This window comes from Salvelinus alpinus, chromosome 19, assembly GCF_045679555.1.
Source record: "Salvelinus alpinus chromosome 19, SLU_Salpinus.1, whole genome shotgun sequence".
In the NCBI taxonomy this organism is placed as follows: Eukaryota; Metazoa; Chordata; class Actinopteri; order Salmoniformes; family Salmonidae; genus Salvelinus; species Salvelinus alpinus.
Genome location: NC_092104.1, coordinates 48,564,193 through 48,585,053, shown reverse-complemented (window position 1 = coordinate 48,585,053; position 20,861 = coordinate 48,564,193). Strand labels below are relative to the sequence as shown.

At 42.2% G+C, this 20,861-nt stretch overlaps 1 protein-coding gene across 2 annotated transcripts; it reads left to right on the top strand.

Annotated features, from left to right (window-relative positions):
* The first annotated feature begins 1,954 nt into the window (after window positions 1-1,954).
* On the top strand, window positions 1,955-19,886 carry fam81b (family with sequence similarity 81 member B). Of its 2 annotated transcripts, none has more exons than XM_071353884.1 (9): window positions 1,955-1,999; window positions 2,289-2,362; window positions 4,754-4,961; window positions 6,297-6,415; window positions 14,610-14,739; window positions 15,836-15,942; window positions 17,354-17,489; window positions 17,565-17,760; window positions 18,810-19,886. In XM_071353884.1, the coding sequence occupies exons 2-9, from the start codon at window positions 2,319-2,321 to the stop codon at window positions 18,941-18,943; spliced, it is 1,074 nt and encodes a 357-aa protein (XP_071209985.1). In that variant the 5' UTR covers window positions 1,955-1,999; window positions 2,289-2,318; the 3' UTR covers window positions 18,944-19,886. The 2 variants fall into 2 exon arrangements, with proteins under 2 accessions (XP_071209985.1, XP_071209986.1); XM_071353885.1 differs by having other exon boundaries at window positions 1,987-2,099.
* The last annotated feature ends 975 nt before the right edge of the window (window positions 19,887-20,861 follow it).

Sequence of the window (20,861 nt, the reverse complement as noted above, 5' to 3'; positions counted from 1 at the left end):
ATACATTTTCAAAAAACAGAGATCTGTTCATAATGGACCCGAGGACAGTCAGACCCGCCCGTTCTGAAAAGGTCAGTGGAAAGGTCCGTGGTTTGGATCCGAGAGAAAGAGAGCGAGAAAGAAACCTCCAAAATGGGCTCTACCAGCCCCATCAATAAACAGACCATATTGATCCTTAATTACGTGCCATTAAAAACTGGACATAACAAATGACCCAAAATAATATTTATTGTGTTTTGATGTGTAGCCTATTAAAATCTTTATTGTTGTATTCGTTTTTACTTTCCTAAAACAATAGTTGTCTCTCGTGGTTCAGCTGTCGGAGATTTTAGCGATAAATGCATAGGCGTCCACTGTATGATATTCATATTCAGAAAAGTAATATTAAAGGAGACAAGCTTAGGCCCAGCTTAGGCACACACACACACAACCATTGCAATTACACCTAGATGATGGCATTAAAATGGGGATTGTGAGCATGAATTCTGTATATGGTGCAATCTGAGTGACAGTAAATGAGGAACAGGCCAAGGACTAGGATGTACATTTATGTAGGTCATGATCCCTATAAGATGATCTGATAAACCGCTAAAGCACTTTGTCTATCCACCCCTGCCACAATCCATTCATGAAACAACTCATGACACCTGAAAGTCAAAACACACCCCAAGTACTTAATCCAAACTCCACGTCTAATTGAACAACTTCAACTCTCATGTAAATGTTGTTTCTCAGACTATAGATGGTGCAGGGGACTTGGAGACAATAGCAGCTCGGTCCCTGTCTTTCCCCCTGTCCCACTGGAAAATGAACCACCATCTTTAAGGAAAGGTGGAGGTGCATTCTTCATGGTCACAACGGCAACCAATCAGAGCACACAAGCAATTCATTCAAACAGACAAATAAGCTCACAGTTCCAAATCACATGACTACTGTAATTCACTGAATAGATGTACAGTACCTCCACCCTTGTAACCTACATATGTATAGGGTAAATGAGAAGGGGGGGGGGAAATCACTCAGGAAGGTAGATATTCTTTCAACACAGTAATTTAGACTTGGAAAGGGGTAAATAATTCAAGAGAATGTTGGGGGGGGAAAGTACAGCCTAATAAAAAAATATCTTGGATTAAGAGATGCTCTTAGACGGATTAATTTGGAGGATAGGCTAAATCAATCACAGCGCTAGTCGTCTTACTTTAATCAGCATGGCATCGATTGGAGGGCAAGGGAATGAGACACCAGGTCAGCTTTTACATCTGCACTGCGGGAGTGTTGCATGTACTGGTGTTGAGACCATCTTCCACTAGAACTTTCTGCCATGGCCCAGAGGTGTTTGACTGGGTTTAGGGACGGGTCCGTATGTTCATCTAATCCCTTTCTCTATGAGATAATTATATGGGCAGAAGAAAGTTATCCTCAACTAAGAATGTTCCAATTTAATCACTTAACGCAATCACAAGCATTTCAGCTGGGGCAATTAAAAGTATTTCCCCTGAGTAGATATTAACATTTAGTCTGGGAAAGGGGACATTTTAGCACAGGTTTGTAAATATGTAATTGGCTTTTTACAGATGTTAATGAGGCTCTGCTAGAGCAGCAGTTTTCAATGAAGGAGATGGCCATAGTGGAGCGCCGACAGACATGGAAACTAATCAAACAGACCGAATACATATCTAAATTGAATTTCTGTGAAAGAAGCACTCCAGAACAATCCAGCCTCAATAAAAATCCACGTTGAAAAGTTTTGTTGGTCCACCACCACACAAATACTGGAAATACTACACTTTATTGCCAAAACGACTATACTTTAGCCACTAAAGTAATAGAGGAAGTTAAAAGATGGTTTGCTTGCTGAGCTCAGTGCTAACACAACATCAATCCCTCATTATCACGTTGCCAAGTCCACACTGGCACACCCCATTCAGCTTTGCTGCAGTAACCAAGTGAACAACACAAACACATTAAGCACAACAGACTGTAGACCAGACATTGGTTTGTAAGTATCCTGCATTTTCTTTTGTAAGTTCACTTGATGAATAAAACGTGATAAAATGATATACTACAGAGGATAACGGACTTCTCAGACGGGTTAATAGGTACGGTGTTAAGTAAGGGAGTTGAGATAAGGTTCATGGAAATAACATTACTTGTGTCTTGTGTTCGAATTGAAGAGCAACCTCCCGTGACCCCATTTCCATTTACTGTGACAGCGAATGGAATTCATGTTATCTGTCAAGGTGAACGCTGTTTTGCATGCTTAACAAAATGTGATATGTTCTTTTCAGGGAAACAGAAAACTGTTATGAAGAGGAATCATGTCACATGAGTCGATGTTACAGCCGCACCAGCCTTATGACAAGTGAGTTAAACCTACAGTGCATTTGGAAAGTATTCAGACCGCTTCCCTTTCTCCACATTGTGTTATGACGTTACAGCCTTATTCTAAAAATTATTAATACAAAAAAATCCTCATCAATCTACACACAATACCCCATAATGACAAACCGAAAACAGGTTTTTAGAAATGTTTGCAAATGTATAAAAATTAAAAAACAGAAATAACACATTTACATCAGTATTCAGACCCTTTGCTATGAGACTCAAAATTGAGCTCAAGTGCATCCTGTTGAGATGTTTCCACCTGTGGTAAATTCAATTGATTGGACATGATTTGGAAAGGCACACACCTGTCTATATAAGGTCCCACAGTTGACAATGCACGTCAGAGCAAAAAAACGAGCCATGAGGTTCAAGGAATTGGCCGTAGAGCTCTGAGACAGGATTGTGTTGAGGCACAGATCTGGGGAAGGGTACCAAAATGTTTCTGCAGCATTGAAGGTCCCCAAGAACACAGTGGCCTCCATCATTCTTAATTGGAAGAAGTTTGGAACCACCAAGACTCTTCTTAGAGCTGGCCGCCCGGCCAAACTGAGCAATCGGGGGAGAAGGGCCTTGATCAGGGATGTGACCAAGAACCCGATGGTCACTCTGACAGAGCTCCATAGTTCCTCTGTGGAGATGGGAGAACCTTCCAGAAGTACAACCATCTCTGCAGCACTCACCAGCCACTCCTCAGTAAAAGGCACATGACATCCCGCTGGGAGTTTGCCAAAAGGCACCTAAAGGACTGTCAGACCATGAAAAACAAGATTATCTGGTCTGATGAAACCAAGATTGAACTCTTTGGCGTGAATGCCAAGCGTCACGTCTGGAGGAAACCTGGCACCACCCCTACGGTGAAGCATGGTGGTGGCAGCATCATGCTGTGGGGATGTTTTTCCACGGCAAGGACTGGGAGACTAGTCAGGATTGAGGGAAAGATGAACGGAGCAAAGTATAGAGAGATCCTTGATGAAAACCTGATCCAGAGGGCTCAGGACCTCAGACTGGGCCGAAGGTTCACCTTCCAACAGGACAACGACCCTAAGCACACAGCCAAGACAACACAGGAGTAGCTTCGGGACAAGTCTCTCTGAATGTCCTTGAGTGGGCCAGCTAGAGCCCGGACTTGAACCCGATCGAACATCTCTGTAGAGACCAGAAAATAGCTGTGCGGCGACGCTCCCCATTAAACTTGACATAGCTTGAGAGGATCTGCAGAGAAGAATGGGAGAAACAACCCAAATACAGGTGTGTCAAGCTTGTAGTGTCATACCAAAGAAGACATTAGGTTGTAATCGCTGCCAAAGGTGCTTCAACAAAGTACTGAATGCTTTGAATACTTATGTAAATGTTTAAATTTAAAAATACATATTTTTTAATAAATGCGAAAAAATGCCTAAACCTGATTTTGCTTTATCATTATGGGGTATTGTGTGTAGATTGATGAGGGGGGGAAAAAACGATCTAATACATTTTTTAATAAGACTGTAACGTAACAAAATGTGGAAAATGGGATGGGGTCTGAATACTTTTCCCGAATGCACTGTAAGATTTTCAAAACTGACCTTCAGAAAGTCTCTCACGATTCCTTTCATTAGCAACCCTCATTCAATCAGTGCAGTGGAGACATTGAGTTTGCACGATAGTGTGTCAGAAAACCCACAGAGACTTAGTCAATGGGAAATACAATTTGTGAAAGGCCCGAGGATACGGTAACAAACACAGTGCCATGCAGCTTTCCCATGGATACGTCCGGGTGGATATACAGAGATTGACAATGTTTCAGATTTGATAGAGGTGTTTCTAATCCTCTTGGAGGGTAGATTGAATTTGCCTTGATTTTCTCTGCCTAGGTGCAATGTTAACCAAGTCAGATCTGTTTATATACATAGCTCCATGCAATGCTACAGGGTAATCTCATTGTTTGAAGAAAACAAGCAAGCAGCCTTACAGTTTACAGATGTAGGATCTTATTTTGAGCCCGTTTGCTACAGCAGGAAACTAATCCTGCAACAACAGGAAATGTGAACTATTATGTGGATTAGTGGATATCTTTGGTAGGGGTTGATACATGTTTTGTTAAGGAAAATCAAGTCTGAAATGTTGAAGTGGAAATTATACACTTCAGCAGCCTTTAAAACCGATACACTACACGTTTGCATTTACTCCTGTGCAGGAAAATTCTCATCAACAAAAGAGTGAAAAACATCAAGATCCTACATCTGTAGCTTCATCGGATACAGATGAATCACATTTGTGAGACACATAACTGGTCGTAGCACAACACTATGTCAAACCCAAACCAAAACGGCAGTACGCACATCAAGTGCTCCCAGAGGAATCTAAAATCTTCCCCCTTTTCCCCAAGGTCTGATGTCATAGAAGGCCGTCTGACCAATCAGGAGCGTACGATGAGCGTGCTGCTTGAGCAGGCGTTGAGGATCAAGGAGGAGGTGGTGGCCAGTCTGCACTTCACCCAGGGCTCTGTCCAGTCAGAGACCTCCTCTCGCAGGCTGCTGGAGAGTCACATCCTCACCATCACGCACATCGTCAAACAGCTCAGCACTGACATACAGGTAGTGGCCTGTAGCATCACGTCTCTCTCCGTTGTTGTCATCGTGTAGCATACATACAGGACATGTATAAATGTGTTCTGTTTTCAGTTGACATTGATAATAAACTCTATGATAACAGCCAGTAAACAGTACACAGAGAACGACAAAACTGGTTCATGTAATCATGTTCATCATAATCGTGACCATAACTTGCATGTGTGGTATTACTGTCCTGTGTAGACAAGTTCAATGAAAATCTAAATGCACAAGACACAAGCGCATAACAGAAAATAAATAAACACTATTGTAAATGGAAGGAGTACATGTAATACATATGGTAGTGTAGAAACCTGAGAGCGGTGAGTATAGGAGCGCGAGGTCAGAGTGACGAGAGAGTGTTACAGATGTAGGATCTTAATTTGATCACCATTTGTTGCTGAGAATTTTCCTGCAAAGCAGGAAATGCAAACGTATAAGTGTATTTGTGTTTTAAAAAGGCTTCTAAAGTTTGTAATTTCCACTTTGAGATTTCAAACTTGATTTGCCCTAACGTAAAATGTATCAACCCTACAAAAATGTCCATTAATTATAATCTACATAATAATTCAAATGTCCTGTTGCTGCAGGATGATTTTACTGCTGTAGAAAACTGGCTCAAATTAAGATCCTACATCTGTGAGTGTCTCTGTGTGAGTCTCTCTCTTTCTCTCTCTGCCAGATCAGGCTGATTTGATTATGCCGCACTGAGCAAAGCCTCGCTGAATCTCATTCAGGCTCATGGCGTATTCCTCATAAGTAAGCAGAAATTTTAACGACATCCAATAAACCTGAACGAGTTCTGGAGCGGTTGCCAACAGGGCCACTTAGAAGAGGGATTGCGTAATAACAATGGCACATGAAATAGATATAGATCCAATAGATCCGTATCAGAAGTCATATTTTCCTCCACAGAAATAATGACCTCACAAACACAAGGGGACATGGCAAAATGTGGGTATTTTTTTGGACAAAATGTTCGCCATTCACGGTTACTGCATCTGAAATGAAAACTATAAATTACGAGGTAATTAGTGTGTGTGAGAGAGCGAGAGAAGCAATAGGCAGAGCCAGGAATTTACTCCTGTACATGGAAAAGGAGATGTGATAAAGTTAATACACCTGTCATACAGGAGCTCAATATTCTTTTGGTTTATCTGCAAGGCCACAGTCGTGTGAAATAGGGTGAGCGGAGTTTAACTCATTTGAATGGTTCCGCGAGTGACTGTCCATGCAAAAGGAGAGTAGTGCGTGAGGGATGATGATCTCTAGCAACAGGCCTATACCACCTGACAGTGCCTCTATCTGTTCTCCCCGCAGGTTCTGAAGAGTCAGATAGCCCAGCGGGACAGTGTCACCTCTGGGACCTCGTTTGCTATGCAGAGTCTGGATCACAAAAACCTGGCTGGTTTTGGAGACCTCCGGGGCAGGGTGGCCAGGTACGCATCTACTATAACTGAGTCACTGTCTCTCACACACTCATACACTCACACAAACAATAACACTCATTAGTGTTATTTAGTGTTATGATGGGTTGCATGAAAGTCTGTTTCATTTCCATACCTGGCAAAGCAGAACTTTACAATTTGCAATATGGAAATTATATTGCTACCATACTTAGAAGTGTGTGTGTCCGTGCGTGCGTGTGTTGAGTGTGTTTGTGTATTTGATACTCGTCCAAGTAGAAAATTGCTAGGAAGCATCTCCCTTCATCATATTTGAGGATAAGTGTGTGGGTCACAGCAGGTTAGCCCAGTCTAGATTATAGATGGCGTCATGCATGGAGGTTGGGGAGGACCGTCAAGGGAGGGAGAGAAGTGGCTGTTCAGTGCTGTGTTGATTTAGTGTCTACCAAGGTTGCCTAAAGCTCTCCAACTTGAACTATTTACCTCTTTTGGGCAATTCATTAATAAGCAGGTTGTCTACTGTTCTTGTCAACAAGTCAAACTAAGTGTAGAGTACCAGTAAAAAGTATCCTCATACATTGTTGCTCTCCACAATGTGCTTTGTAACAAAGCAAAGGGGGAAGCTACAGTAGGTGATGACACAATACATTTAACTGAAGCACTGTTTGTGTTGATAAAAAGGCAGCGACCAGTGGTTCCCAACCAGGGGTAGTAGGACCACTGGGGGTACTTAGCCTATCCACAGGGGATACTTGAGAAGACTCATGAAACCATAGGCTTACTGGTAAAATGTACATGAGGGGGGTACTTCAGATGTACTCCAGAAAGAGCAAAATTCAGTTGGAAGTACAGTAACCGGAAAAAGGTTGCGAACTACTGGACCAGGTCAATTAAAAGAACCATAGAGCTACACAGTGCAGTCAGACCAATGGTGGTCGGTGCCGTTTAATACGAAGAGAACTATCATTTTTTTAATGAGCTTGGCCTTCTATTTCGATTACAGCACATTGGATGACTGTCGTTCATAATACGTTCACCCAGTTCAATGTAACATTGATAGGTTTAGGCTACTACGTGATACTCACATTTTTCCGGTACCCATCATGAGGTTGCTATAACCTAGCCTGTGAATGAACGTTTACAACGTAGGTGTACAGGTCAGGAGAAATTTCAGTAATCAAGGTGACAGACATTGACATATTCAATAGCGCCCTGCGCCCTCTCTGTGTTTCATAATGTTCCATTGATTAGCAAGACGCTGAATGTATCACACAGGAGAAAGCATCCGAGCAAGGGAAACAGTGCCATCTATCTGATGTTGTCTGGCCCAAACAAGTATGACAGTTTTTTCAATGTAATTGTCTGCATCATTTCCAATCCCCATATATATTTTTTGTAAATATATCTATATATATGCACTACCGTTCAAAAGTTTGGGCTCACTTAGAAATGTCCTTGTTTTTGAAAGAAAATAACATTTATTGTCCATTAAAATAACATCAAATTGATCAGAAATACAGTGTAGACATTGTTCATGTTGTAAATTACTATTGTAGCTGGAAACAGTAGATTTTTTAATTGAATATCTACATAGGCGTACAGAGGCCCATTATCAGCAACCATCACTCCTGTGTTCCAATGGCATGTTGTGTTACCTAATCCAAGTTTATTATTTTAAAAGGCTAATTGATCATTAGCCTTTTTTGTTAGCACAGCTGAAAACTGTTGTACTGATTAAAGAAGTAATAAAACTGGCCTTCTTTAGACTAGTTGAGTATCTGGAGCATCATCAAACAAAGACATTTCTTCTGAAATTCATCAGTCTATTCTTGTTCTGAGAAATGAAGACTATTCCATGTGAGAAATTGCCAAGACACTGAAGATCTCATACAACACTGTGTACTACTCCCTTCACAGAGCAGCGCCAACTGACTCTAACCAGAATAGAAAGAGGAGTGGGAGGCCCTGGTGCACAACTGAGCAAGAGTACAATTACATTTCAGTGTCTAGTTTGAGAAACAGACGCCTCACAAGTCCTCAACTGGCAGCTTCCTTAAATAGTACCCGCGAAACACCAGTCTCAACGTCAACAGTGAAGAGGCGACTCCGGGATGCTGGTCTTCTAGGCAGAGTTGCAAAGAAAAAGCCATTTATCAGACTGACCAAAAAAATGAAAAGATTAAGATGTGCAAAAGAGCACAGACACTGGACAGAGTAAGACTGGAAAAAAGTGTTACGAACAGACAAATCTAAGTTTGAGGTGTTTTGATCACAAAGTAGAACATTCTTGAGACGCAGAAAAAATGAAAAGATGCTGGAGGAGGGCTTGACGCCATCTGTCAAGCATGGTGGAGGCAATGTGATGGTCTGGGGGTGCTTTGGTGGTGGTAAAGTGTGATATTTGTACAGGGTAAAAGGGATCTTGAAGAAGGAAGGCTATCACTCCATGCCATACCATGTGGACGGCGCTTAAATGGAGCCAATTTCCTCCTACAACAGGACAATGACACAAAACACAGCTCAAACTATGCAATAACCGTTTAGGGAAAAAGCAGTCAGCTGGTATTCTGTCTAAAATGGAGTGGCCAGCATGGTCATCGGATCTCAACCCTATAGAGCTGTTGTGGGAGAAGCTTGACCGTATGGTACGTAAGAAGTGCCCATCAAGCCAATCCAATTTGCGGGAGGTGGTTCAGGAAGCATGGAGTGAAATCTATTCAGATTACCTCAACAAATTGACATGCCAAACGTCCGAAAGGCGTTAATTGCTGCAAATCGAGGATTCTTTCACGAAGCAAAGTTTGAAGGAACAGTTATTATTTCAATTAAAAATCATTATCTATGACCTTGTCAACGTCTTGACTATAATTCCTATTCGTTTTGCAACTCATTTCATTTACGTTTTCATGGAAAACAAGGACATTTCTAAGTGACTCCAAACTTTTGAACGGCAGTGTATGTTTGTAAATGTACCATTAAAAAGTAACATGATGATTCAGTGTCTATATAACTGTACCATGATATTTGCATTGCTACTAAGTAACCCTCCAATTGCTCCCTACTATTCCACCCGCTAAAACCCCTCCTCATCTCGAGTTGGGTTGTCATCCCAATGGTCGGCAGACCTACCCCGATCCCCTGGATCCCATGGCCCCGGAGATCGGGACCCATCCTTCGAAAAGAGCACACAGTGCCACCCACAGAACAGAAGCAGATCCATCGCCCTCACCTCAATTTGTATTATATATAGCTATTAAAAAAATATATATATATATTTTTAAAATCCTGTTTATATTAATTTCCATAATTATCAATTAATATTTGTCGTAATGTAGGCCGTTTATGCAAAGGATTGTTACCTGTTAGAAGGATTGCCATTACGAACATTACAATTTTGGCAAGAAATTATTATTTCAGCAAACAATTACTGTGATTCCTCCTATATTGTCCCTAACATCTTTTACTTCCTCGCAACAGTTGTGGGATACACACACACACCTTCACACACACCTTCACACACACCTACACACACACCTACACACGCACACGCACACACACGCACACACACACACACACACACACAAACACTCATACACTCATACACACTCAACCCCTTTCCCCCACAAACAACCATACACTCAGACGCTCAACAGTTGCACCATCCCAGAGCCCAACTCAAGAAAGGTCTTGATTTACGAATGCATGTACAGTTGCAGATGTATGAGAAGACCTGCAAAACTGTGCAAAAATGGGCAGAAATGGGGAGATTTGATTAACCATTGTCACGTCCTAGGTGATGGAGATCAGATGTACCCCCTTCCCCTGAAACACCCACACGCTGGTCCCCCGTTGTGACCATATTCCCAAGCATCTCCGTGCAGTCAGACCTTTGATGATTTTGTGCCACCAGGGCCACAATAATATGCCCCCTCTCTGAATGTCAGTGTGACCCCTCCCCATGGGTTACTACAGCTAGTGTTGCCAGCACTGCCACTGCCTGGGTGGGGGAACCCCACCGGAATCCCCACCGGCTACGTACAAGGTCGTCAAGGTTCTCATTAGCAGCTTTGAGAATTTCCCTGTGTATTATGCTCTCCCATCGGGGGGCTCTGGCTTTGCAGGACCAACCCTGCCAGGCAGGCTCAGAATCTTGAGGGGGCGGTGCTGCTCTAGAAGGTCTCTGACCGCATTTTGGTTGCATACAGGCAGCTTACAGCAGGCCCATAAAACAGATAAGGACTTCTCTTTAGTGTCTGAGTCATTCAGGTTGGTGTCTAGGGTATAGGGTTGTGGACCATTCCATCAAGATAGGACCATAAATAAATAAATTAGATGTACAATTTATTTAAAAAATGTTGTTCCACCCTGATAGGACAGTAAACAAATAAATGCAATTTATAATTTATTTTAAAATGCAGTTCCACCATGATAGGACAATAAATTAATTAATTAGATGTATAATTCATTATAAAATGTATATCCCTCATCTGCACAAAATTGAAAGCTCTCTCACAACCCCTGCTCACAGACATACATATGTACATACTATTTTCTTTCTCACTCACTTAACGCCACACTTTCCCAAACACTAAAAAACACACACAACACCTTCCATCACAATACATCCACACACACCCACATACTGTGCCTTCTGTCTTCTGTATTTTTATCCACACCATGTTGAATTAGTACTTTGGTGTTCCAATTAGTTAAATTTGAAGATTGCTTTTCTATCTCTTTTTTTTTGTACTATTACAATCCCTACCATGGCTAGTATTGTGTGTTCCATTATTCGCCTCCTCTATGAGAACTTTGTAATTTTTAGAATAGCCATGGAGTAGTCTTTGTGTCTCTGAACATTTGGTTATCAATATACAGTTTATCGACTACGAGAGCTACGTATTTCCCTTTCAATCTATTTTCCTTGAAGATTGCATACAGAACTTTACGACGTTCTGCAATTTCCTTCGGGAACTATTTTCGTGCCTATTTTTGTGCCAGCAAGTCTTTTACCCTGGCTTTTAACCATTATTTTATCTTTAAAGAAAGCAAATTTGGCAACGATTGGGCGTTCATAACTCTGCCCTCTCTGTCCGAAACGGTGTACACGTTCAAGTTGGATTTTGTCGATAGCTTTGGTTGGGATCTGAAGCGCTGTAAGAGGAACTCTCTAACTACACATTCAGGAACTTCTCCTTCTTTCTCTTGGATACCTGTAAGTACCAGATTTTCTCTCATGGATCTACTGTAGTCTGTATGTCAAGTAAGGCTTCTCTCAGAACGATGTTCTCCTTTTTAAGTTCATTAACATCGGTTTCAATCTTATTGACTGTCCCTTTCAGCTTGTTTGTGTCTTTCTCCAATGTCGAAGACTTTTCGTCACTCATCTCGAGGCCTTCAACTCTTTTATATCCTTACTGACTAGTTCAAGTATGCCCAGTTTGTCATTTAGTGATTTTAACAGATCGGTTTCGACCTTTACCATTCCCGGTGGTGAAAAGATGAATTAGTCTGTGTCTGTAGAAGATTCACATTCTTGTTTTGAGATTTGTTCCCCTGTTTTACTCTCCATGTTTGGGTGTTACTTGTTTTTGTACTATTGTTGATACATTACTGTAGTCTTATGATTTGTTTTGTGTTCTTATCCAGATTGAAGGTTATTACCCACCAGTTTGTGAAGTGCTAATATTTAGTCTAACTTACTGATATTGAATATTACTTTTTCTCTTGAGGTGATCTACACTGCTGTGTTCAATCCGCCATCTTGGATCAGTCCGCCTTGTCTGCTTTCGCTGACATTGTTGCCGCCTGTAGCATTTAAGCCAAGGGAAGCCAGCGAGCATCTGTCCTTCCTTGACAAAAAGTGTAAAAAATTTGCCAATCAGTGTTGAGCTAAACTGAGCGAGCTCAACTGTGAATGGTCCTGGCGCACCAAAAAAAAGTGTAGAGGGAAGCCAGCTTGGATTTGGTGTCACTACTATCAAATCCCATTGAGAGCATACGTCATTGACAGAAAAACTTTAATTGTTGCATCTCGTTGTGTTGTCGTCTTCCGATGGCTAGCTAGCCAGCTATCTAAAATTGGCCCTTTCCTAAATTAGCCATGGATGGAGATAGGGATTTTGACTTGAGGTTTTACTTAATTCTCTGTACTGGCCAATAATTATAACTGCGATTCTGATCCAACCATCAACTCATACATTGTGCCCCTGGCCTGAGAGGATGTTAGTTCAATATGTAGCTAGACGTAGAAGGCTAATGTTAACTAGCTAACTGTTATGCAGAGTGGAACAGGGGAACCCAAGAACAGACTCAGATGAGGAGATGGGGATGAAGTAACCAAGGTATTTATTGGAACACAGGGGGAAGATTGAGTGCAGGTCAGGGGAAGCAGACAGACAGACAGACAGACAGACAGACAGACAGACAGACAGACAGACAGACAGACAGACAGACAGACAGACAGACAGACAGACAGACAGACAGACAGACAGACAGACAGACAGACAGACAGACAGACCGTTTCGTCAACATGAAAGAGAGGAGGATGAAATTGGTGTTTCTCTACAAGAAGGGTGAGTCAACATGTTATTCTATTTGCAGGAATGCGCACGCACACACACGCACACAGAAATCAGAACCATGAACGGCCACATCATATTTAACTTACGCTGATTGGACTAAATTGTTTTTGGTATCTTTTAGTTGTCACTGTATTAGACTAAGCAGAGGTGATTTGATGTTGAAATGTTGCTGGAATAGTGGAGGAAGTTCATATTTACTTTATGACTTGCGGTACCTCTTTGTTGTTTTAAATCAATAGTTGTTTAATGGTCTAAAAATGGCAGAAACATTAACTTGCTTGACCATGCTATAGGTCATGTAACTGTCTGTTACTGTACATGCAATATGCTTTGTGGACTTCACTGGACAGAGGTTGCTATCTGTTTTTGTGATAAATCAAAGGTGTGGTTGAATTTATTCTGCCACTGTGTCTTATTGTCTCGGCCTTTAGGCCTATATATCACTGTCGCAAGGCATATGAATTAACAGGTTATTAACTTGCTGGTTAAGTGTGTCTTAAATTCTAAATAAAACGGTGTCACCAGCTAAGCACCCCCACACATCACACCTCCTCCTCCATGCTTCACGGTGGAACTACACATGCGGAGATCATCCGTTCACCTACTCTGTGTCTCACAAAGACACGGCGGTTGGAACCAAAAATCAGAAATTATGACTCATCAGACCAAAGGACATATTTCCACCGGTCTAATGTCCATTGCTCGTGTTTCTTGGCCCAGGAAAGTATCTTCTTCGTATTGGTGTCCTTAAGTAGTGGTTTCTTTGCACAAAAAACCATGAAGTCCTGATTCACGCAGTCTCCTCTGAACAGTTGATGTTGAGATGTGTCTGTTACTTGAACTCTGTGAAGCATTTATTTGGGCTGCAATCTGAGGTGCAGTTAACTCTAATGAACTTATCCTCTGCAGCAGAGGTAACTCTGGGTCTTCCTTTCCTGTGGCAGTCCTCATGAGAGCCAGTTTTATCATAGTGCTTGATGGTTTTTTGCGACTGCACTTGAAGAAACCTTCAAAGTTCTTGAAATGTTCCATGTTGACTGACCTTCATGTCTTAAAGTAATGATGGAGTGTTGTTTCTCTTTGCTTGTTTGAGATACTCTTGCCATAATATGGACTTGGTCTTTTACCAAATAGGGCTATCTTCTGTATACCACCCCTACCTTGTCACAACCAAACGTATTGAGAAAGAAAGAAATTCCACAAATTAACTTTTAACAAGGCACACCTTTTAATTGAAAAGCATTCCAGGTGACTACCTCATGAAGCTGGTTGAGAGAATGCCAAGAGTGTGAAAAGCTGTCATCAAGGCAAAGGGTGGCTACTTTGAAGAATCTCAAATATGAAATACATTTTGATTTGTTTAACACATTTTTGTTTCTGCATGATTCCATATGTGTTATTTCATAGTTTTGATGTCTTCGTTATTATTCTACAATGTAGAAAATAGTACAAATAAAGAAACCCCTTGAATGAGTAGGTGTGTCCAAACTTTTGACTTGTACTGCATATATAACTTAATTTCTCAAAAATATAGACTCTTAGCTTTCATTTGACACCCAAACTTCCCAGAGATGGTCAAGCCAGGTGGGAGTGTGTTGTACTGTAACGGTAAAGACAGCTATCTTCCCCTGTCTCACTCTCAGGTGTGACGCCAGCATTGCCAAGCTGTCAGGTGATGTGAGCGACAGGGCACATGAGATCGCCAGGCTCCAACAGGAGCTGTCAGAGGTCAAGTCAGGTCTGGGAGAGCGACTGAGAGAGATGGACACCAAGGTTAGGGGGTTCTGACCAACTGGACTGCTTTTAGGTCAGACTCAACCTGACCAAGCACTTCACGACAAGATGCATAAAGGATTCTTTAATTTTAGCTTCCTTTACTGAAGGAACTAACATTGGCTCTTGCTGAATACATACAGTAGATAGTAGGGATGACGACTGTAGGAAAAACTGATTGGACTTTGTGTTGGACGAAGAGTGAAAGAGGATATTACCCCAGGCCACAATTCTCAAGTTCTCATAAAATAAGAGTATTAGAGAATTGTGGCCTGGGGTTGACAAACACATGAAGGCTTTAGAGCCAAAAACAGCCTCAGTTATGATTGCATCTAGCCAGTGAATTGCACGTTGTGTTGATCAAGTTGTGTTCATTTTAATGTTTTTGCTATACAATATATCCACCTCACTCTCAGATAAATAAGTAGTCCTGCTAGGTTTTACACAGTCAAAGGTAACAAATTACTACATTGCATATTTTTTTTCTTCTACAAATGATACATTTGTGACATCAATATAAAAACAATTATAATAATAATTCAGTACAGTAATATGAGATTTGTATGTAAAACATTTACATTTGAAATGTTTGTCATTTAAACAATGGATGTATAGCGTTTTGGAAAAAAAATCACACACATCTAAAATCTATTAACAAAAAACCTGAGAACAGTAATATTTTTCACACACATCAACACAGAATATAGCGAATATGGAATATAGCGTTTTTGGAAATAAACTCTTCATGTGTATGTCACACAGGGGCCAGGTTTGAGGCTGAGTTGACTGTTTACACTGCCTGTCTGTCTGCCTGCCTATCTGTCCGTCTGTCTGTCTGCCTTCCTGTCTGTCTGGAGTGTCCATACAAGGACCTTTAAATGTTTGGATCCTTTTTTAATGTACATTTGATTGGTGGATTCAAGTCAAGTATTTAAAGTGTGTGTGTGTGTGTGTGTGTGTGTGTGTGTGTGTGTGTGTGTGTGTGTGTGTGTGTGTGTGTGTGTGTGTGTGTGTGTGTGTGTGTGTGTGTGTGTGTGTGTGTGTGTGTGTGTGTGTGTGTGTGTGTGTGTGTGTGTGTGTGTGTGTGTGTGTGCAGCTGTCTCAGGCAGTTAGCAGACTGGAGGTGTTGCTGGTGGAGCACACCCACGACCAGAGAAACAGCTGGACTGACCTGCACAGCCAAATCAAGCTCCTGGAGGACAAGTGTGTTTTGTGCTCTTACAGTAAACCCCTTTAACACACAACCTAGACACTGACCTTAAAAAGCCTGTAGAGAGACAACTTAATCATACTATTGATGGGGGGAAGGGGGTACGAATACTAGTACCTATGCTGTATTCTATGCCACAGAATATAACAGTACATCACGTAGTAGCACCAGGAAGGAACTAGGTCAAAGCCCCTACATCAAGGAAGCTTGGTCTTACATGCTTATTTTTTCCTTCCACAAGGATGCTGTCGCGTGGAATTGCACATATATACACTAGGTGTAGTTGCATACATGAATAAATTAATACATATTTCGGCGCATCTAATTTGTAAACGTTACAACCTTATTAAATCATTACTCTAGACAATGTGTTAATCGCATCAGCGCTCCTATAGATGCAACGGAAAGCCAATGTATTTCATTGAGCCCATTTCAGCCATTACCTAAGTGCGTTTGACAGGTCATTACAAACGTTTCCTCAGTCATTACATTAATGGAAAAAAATGGCACGAGCAAGAGTGGGAGAGAGTCGCCAGAGAAAATTGAACGCAAACAATCCAGTGAAATGTAAGTGGCAGGTGGATTTCGCACACCTCAAACACAGGAACTAGATGGTTTAAAAGGAAATTTCCTCAGGTGGTTGTGACATTTTCATTGCCACACGCACGCAGCACCCACACGCACGTACACACGCAGGTACACAACCCACAGAGCACCAATACCCACCCTAGATGCTGCCTCACTGAAACTCTGTCAAGAGGAAACACTCGATGAGAGGAATGAGGCATGCTCTACTTGAGACGCTAAGGGGTTAAGACATAACTTCACACCCTTGAGGCAGTTATTGATGAGTAATCGAGTATATTGTGCTAAAACTTACAGAAAGCCTTTGTGGGAAGCTAACTCGGCATATCCAAGGTGGCAGCTTTCACCGCACTGTTTTTGGGACTTTCCTCTGCTATTTAAGATTAGTGTGGACAGATGGCTGTCTCGGAGTCGCTCCTCTCCAATGGGGAAAGCCTGGCTGTGGACTTCTAATGGAGAGGCAGCATTTGAGTGCAGCAGAGTGAAGTGCTTGGCTTGCAGACCAAACAAAACAAAGGGTGTGCTGTTTGCTGAGAAGGTCACTGGCACAACTACCCAAGAGAACATAGTTTAGGGTACCTCCTCCTCCCATCCAACTGCAGGGCCTGCTATAGAAACATACTCAGTTAATAAGAAGTGAGATGCTGAACATTCTTCACACCCTAAATCTGAGATAGACTATTGACATAGTTGTGCAACGGTTTAGGCCGATTTCTCAGTACCCCATCCGTAACCAGACTCTCAGAGGTGACTCTTGTGAGGTGTATATGATTGTTGATTGTGGATATAACATCAATAACATATATATTCCTCCTACAGAAGCTCTGGGGTGGTAAGGGAGACGAGGGAGGACACAGACAGACTCAGGACGTGGACAGAGCAACAGCTAAGCAGCTCAGCACAGACACACAGACATGGCAGTGAGGTGCTACGGTCACTACTGCAGGACAAAATGGTAGTATGCATATATGTGTGTTAGTGTGTGTCAGTTTGTCTGCTGGACTATGGTAAGGCATGTGGGTGTGTGCAGGTGGAGGTGGATGGGAGGCTCAGTGAGCAGGTCAGGCTGCTGTCAGTCCGTGTGGAGAGAGCAGAGATTCAGCTGGAACAGGAGCACCAGGGAGACAGGGTGAAGCACTCGAAGAGAAAACTCCACAGTAGGATCAGCACATTGGAGACCAGCCTCCGGGAAGAGCTGCAGCTGATCAAACAGGACTACCAGTCAGGTCGCTACTTACACCCTCACTAACACTGTCAATACCAGAGACAGGAGACCTTTACCAGGAAAAATTCTGGGTATTCGGTATAACTTATATACGGTGTGGATGACTGTCACAATAGGGATCAGCGAAGGAACGATAAATAGGACAACTGGGCAGGTGCATTAAAGACCTAGATCCAATGGCCTACATTAGCAATGAGCTCTCAGCTTGTATTTCTTTGGCAAAGTTAAATTACACACCTCACAGTTGTTTGGGCCTGTTCTGATTAAGTAGGCCTGATTAAGTGCCACCTGAGCTCAGAAACGAATTGAGAATGGTGCCTTTTGGAGCAGATAGACAATGAGCGCACAACCGAAGCATAGTTACAGCAGTGACAAACATCGTCTTTCATGAGACATCAGGTAAGTCAAACGTGTGAAATATCTATTTATTTATTGGGGTTTCCATAAACAGGGTCTAGTCAAATCGATCCACTCGATGTGACATGAAATCAAAACCAAAAGAAACCGATGGAAGGTGACAAATGAAAATGTAACAGGCCCTTCCACCAAGCCTTCAAGCATGGAGTTGAGGCGATGTTATCTATGTCCCTATCTCTCTGTTAATAAGTCATGGGACGGACGTAGGCACGGCAGCCTGTTGTTGGGTTGACATCTAATGCCAATGTTCTGATCCCAGTTTATAGTTAATTTCCCCAAGGAGCTGATGTTGGCTCTAAGGCCTTCACTCTGCAGGGCTTCTGAAACCCTCGTGAAAAAGGCGAAGGGACAGCTCAGTAAATAAAACTAGCAATAAACCCAGGGATGAATCACGCCTCAGTCTCAGCTTTAATAAGGCTGCGAGGCTAGCGCTTCAGACCCCTCGATCGTTCACTCTGTCTTCAGAGGAACGGAAGGGAAAAGAGAGGGGGGGGGACAATGCATAATTGACAAGGTTCTTAATGTTCAACACACAGCAGCAGCAGTAAGGCAGAGCCTATAGGAGAGTCTACAAGGCTGTAATTCATGTTGTAGGGACTGACTCTCCTTATCCCCCACCTCTCTGACGGCCAGGGTTCCAGTCTACCCATGATGCCATAGACTCGCTGAGGCAGATCGGTGACACCAAAGCCCGGCTGGACAAGGAGAAGCTGCAAAAGGACATCAAACAAATCCGCAGGAAGATGGTGGAGCTGAGAGATGTGTGACACCACAGGTCACACTGGAGTATGGTACTGCATGGTTACACAGACCAGTAATAAAATGTCATACTCAAAATTGTATATGATCTTGAATGACACAGAAGTCCATGATTACTGGGATCCACATGGTATATTAAAGGAATTAGTATGTAATGCTTCCACTTTGAAACCTTTTCAAATCACTGATTTAATACCAAAAATAGAATGTCGTTAATCTGAAGAAAATCTTGATGTTATTATATCTCATCTGAAATTAATAAAGTTCATCATGAAAGTACAACTTAGTAATATTGACACAATCAAGCATGAGAATGTATTTCCAAATGCACCTGTCATCTCAAAATGCCAGAATTTCTTGTTCAGGTACTGTGTCAAGAGCTGAAGGGTATAGTATTTCATATAATTGCAGCACTATATTTCAGCAAAATGTATCTCACTTCCAGCTCCTATGTCAAGGAAAAAACAGTTGACTGTTGCGATGAAGCCAAACGTCTGCTCTTTCGAGTTGTTACAGTTGCAAGCCCAGTTGCAACTGTTGCAACAATCTATTGTTGTCTACGAATTGTCTCTGGAAATCGCCTGCACAAATGTCTAGCCTGCTCTAGTTGTAAATCCAACTTGTTCAAGTTTTCACTGTACATTCTGAAATGCAAGATACACAGCAGTGCTGTGCAAAATTATTTGCCCCCTTTCAAATTTTCTCCAACTTTTGCATATTTGTAATACTGAATTCTCAGATCTTCAACCAAAACCTAAGATTAGATAAAGGGAACCTGAGTGAAAAGATAACACAACAATTACATTTACATTTACATTTAAGTCATTTAGCAGACGCTCTTATCCAGAGCGACTTACAAATTGGTGCATTCACCTTATGATATCCAGTGGAACAACCACTTTACAATAGTGCATCTAACTCTTTTAAGGGGGGGGGGGGTTAGAAGGATTACTTTATCCTATCCTAGGTATTCCTTAAAGAGGTGGGGTTTCAGGTGTCTCCGGAAGGTGGTGATTGACTCCGCTGACCTGGCGTCGTGAGGGAGTTTGTTCCACCATTGGGGTGCCAGAGCAGCGAACAGTTTTGACTGGGCTGAGCGGGAACTGTACTTCCTCAGAGGTAGGGAGGCGAGCAGGCCAGAGGTGGATGAACGCAGTGCCCTTGTTTGGGTGTAGGGCCTGATCAGAGCCTGAAGGTACGGAGGTGCCGTTCCCCTCACAGCTCCGTAGGCAAGCACCATGGTCTTGTAGCGGATGCGAGCTTCAACTGGAAGCCAGTGGAGAGTGCGGAGGAGCGGGGTGACGTGAGAGAACTTGGGAAAGTTGAACACCAGACGGGCTGCGGCGTTCTGGATGAGTTGTAGGGGTTTAATGGCACAGGCAGGGAGCCCAGCCAACAGCGAGTTGCAGTAATCCAGACGGGAGATGACAAGTGCCTGGATTAGGACCTGCGCCGCTTCCTGCGTGAGGCAGGGTCGTACTCTGCGAATGACATACAGTACCAGTCAAAAGTTTGGACACACCTACTCAATTAAGGGGTTTTCTTTAGATTTACTCTTTTCAATTTTTTTTAATAATAGTGAAGAAATCAAAACTATTAAATAACACATATAGAATCATGTAGTAGCCAAAAACGTGTTAAACAAATAAAAATGTATTTGAGATTCTTCAAAGTAGCCACCCTTTGCCTTGAGGACAGCTTTGCACACTCTTGGCATTCTCTCAACCAGCTTCATGAATTACAATTAACAGGTGTGCCTTGTTAATTTGTGGAATTTATTTCCTTCTTAATGAGATTGAGCCAATCAGTTGTGTTGTGACAAGGTAGGGGTGGTATACAGAAGATAGCCCTATTTGGTAAAATACCAAGTCCATCTTATGGCAAGAACAGCTCAAACAAGCAAATAGAAATAACAGTCCATCATTA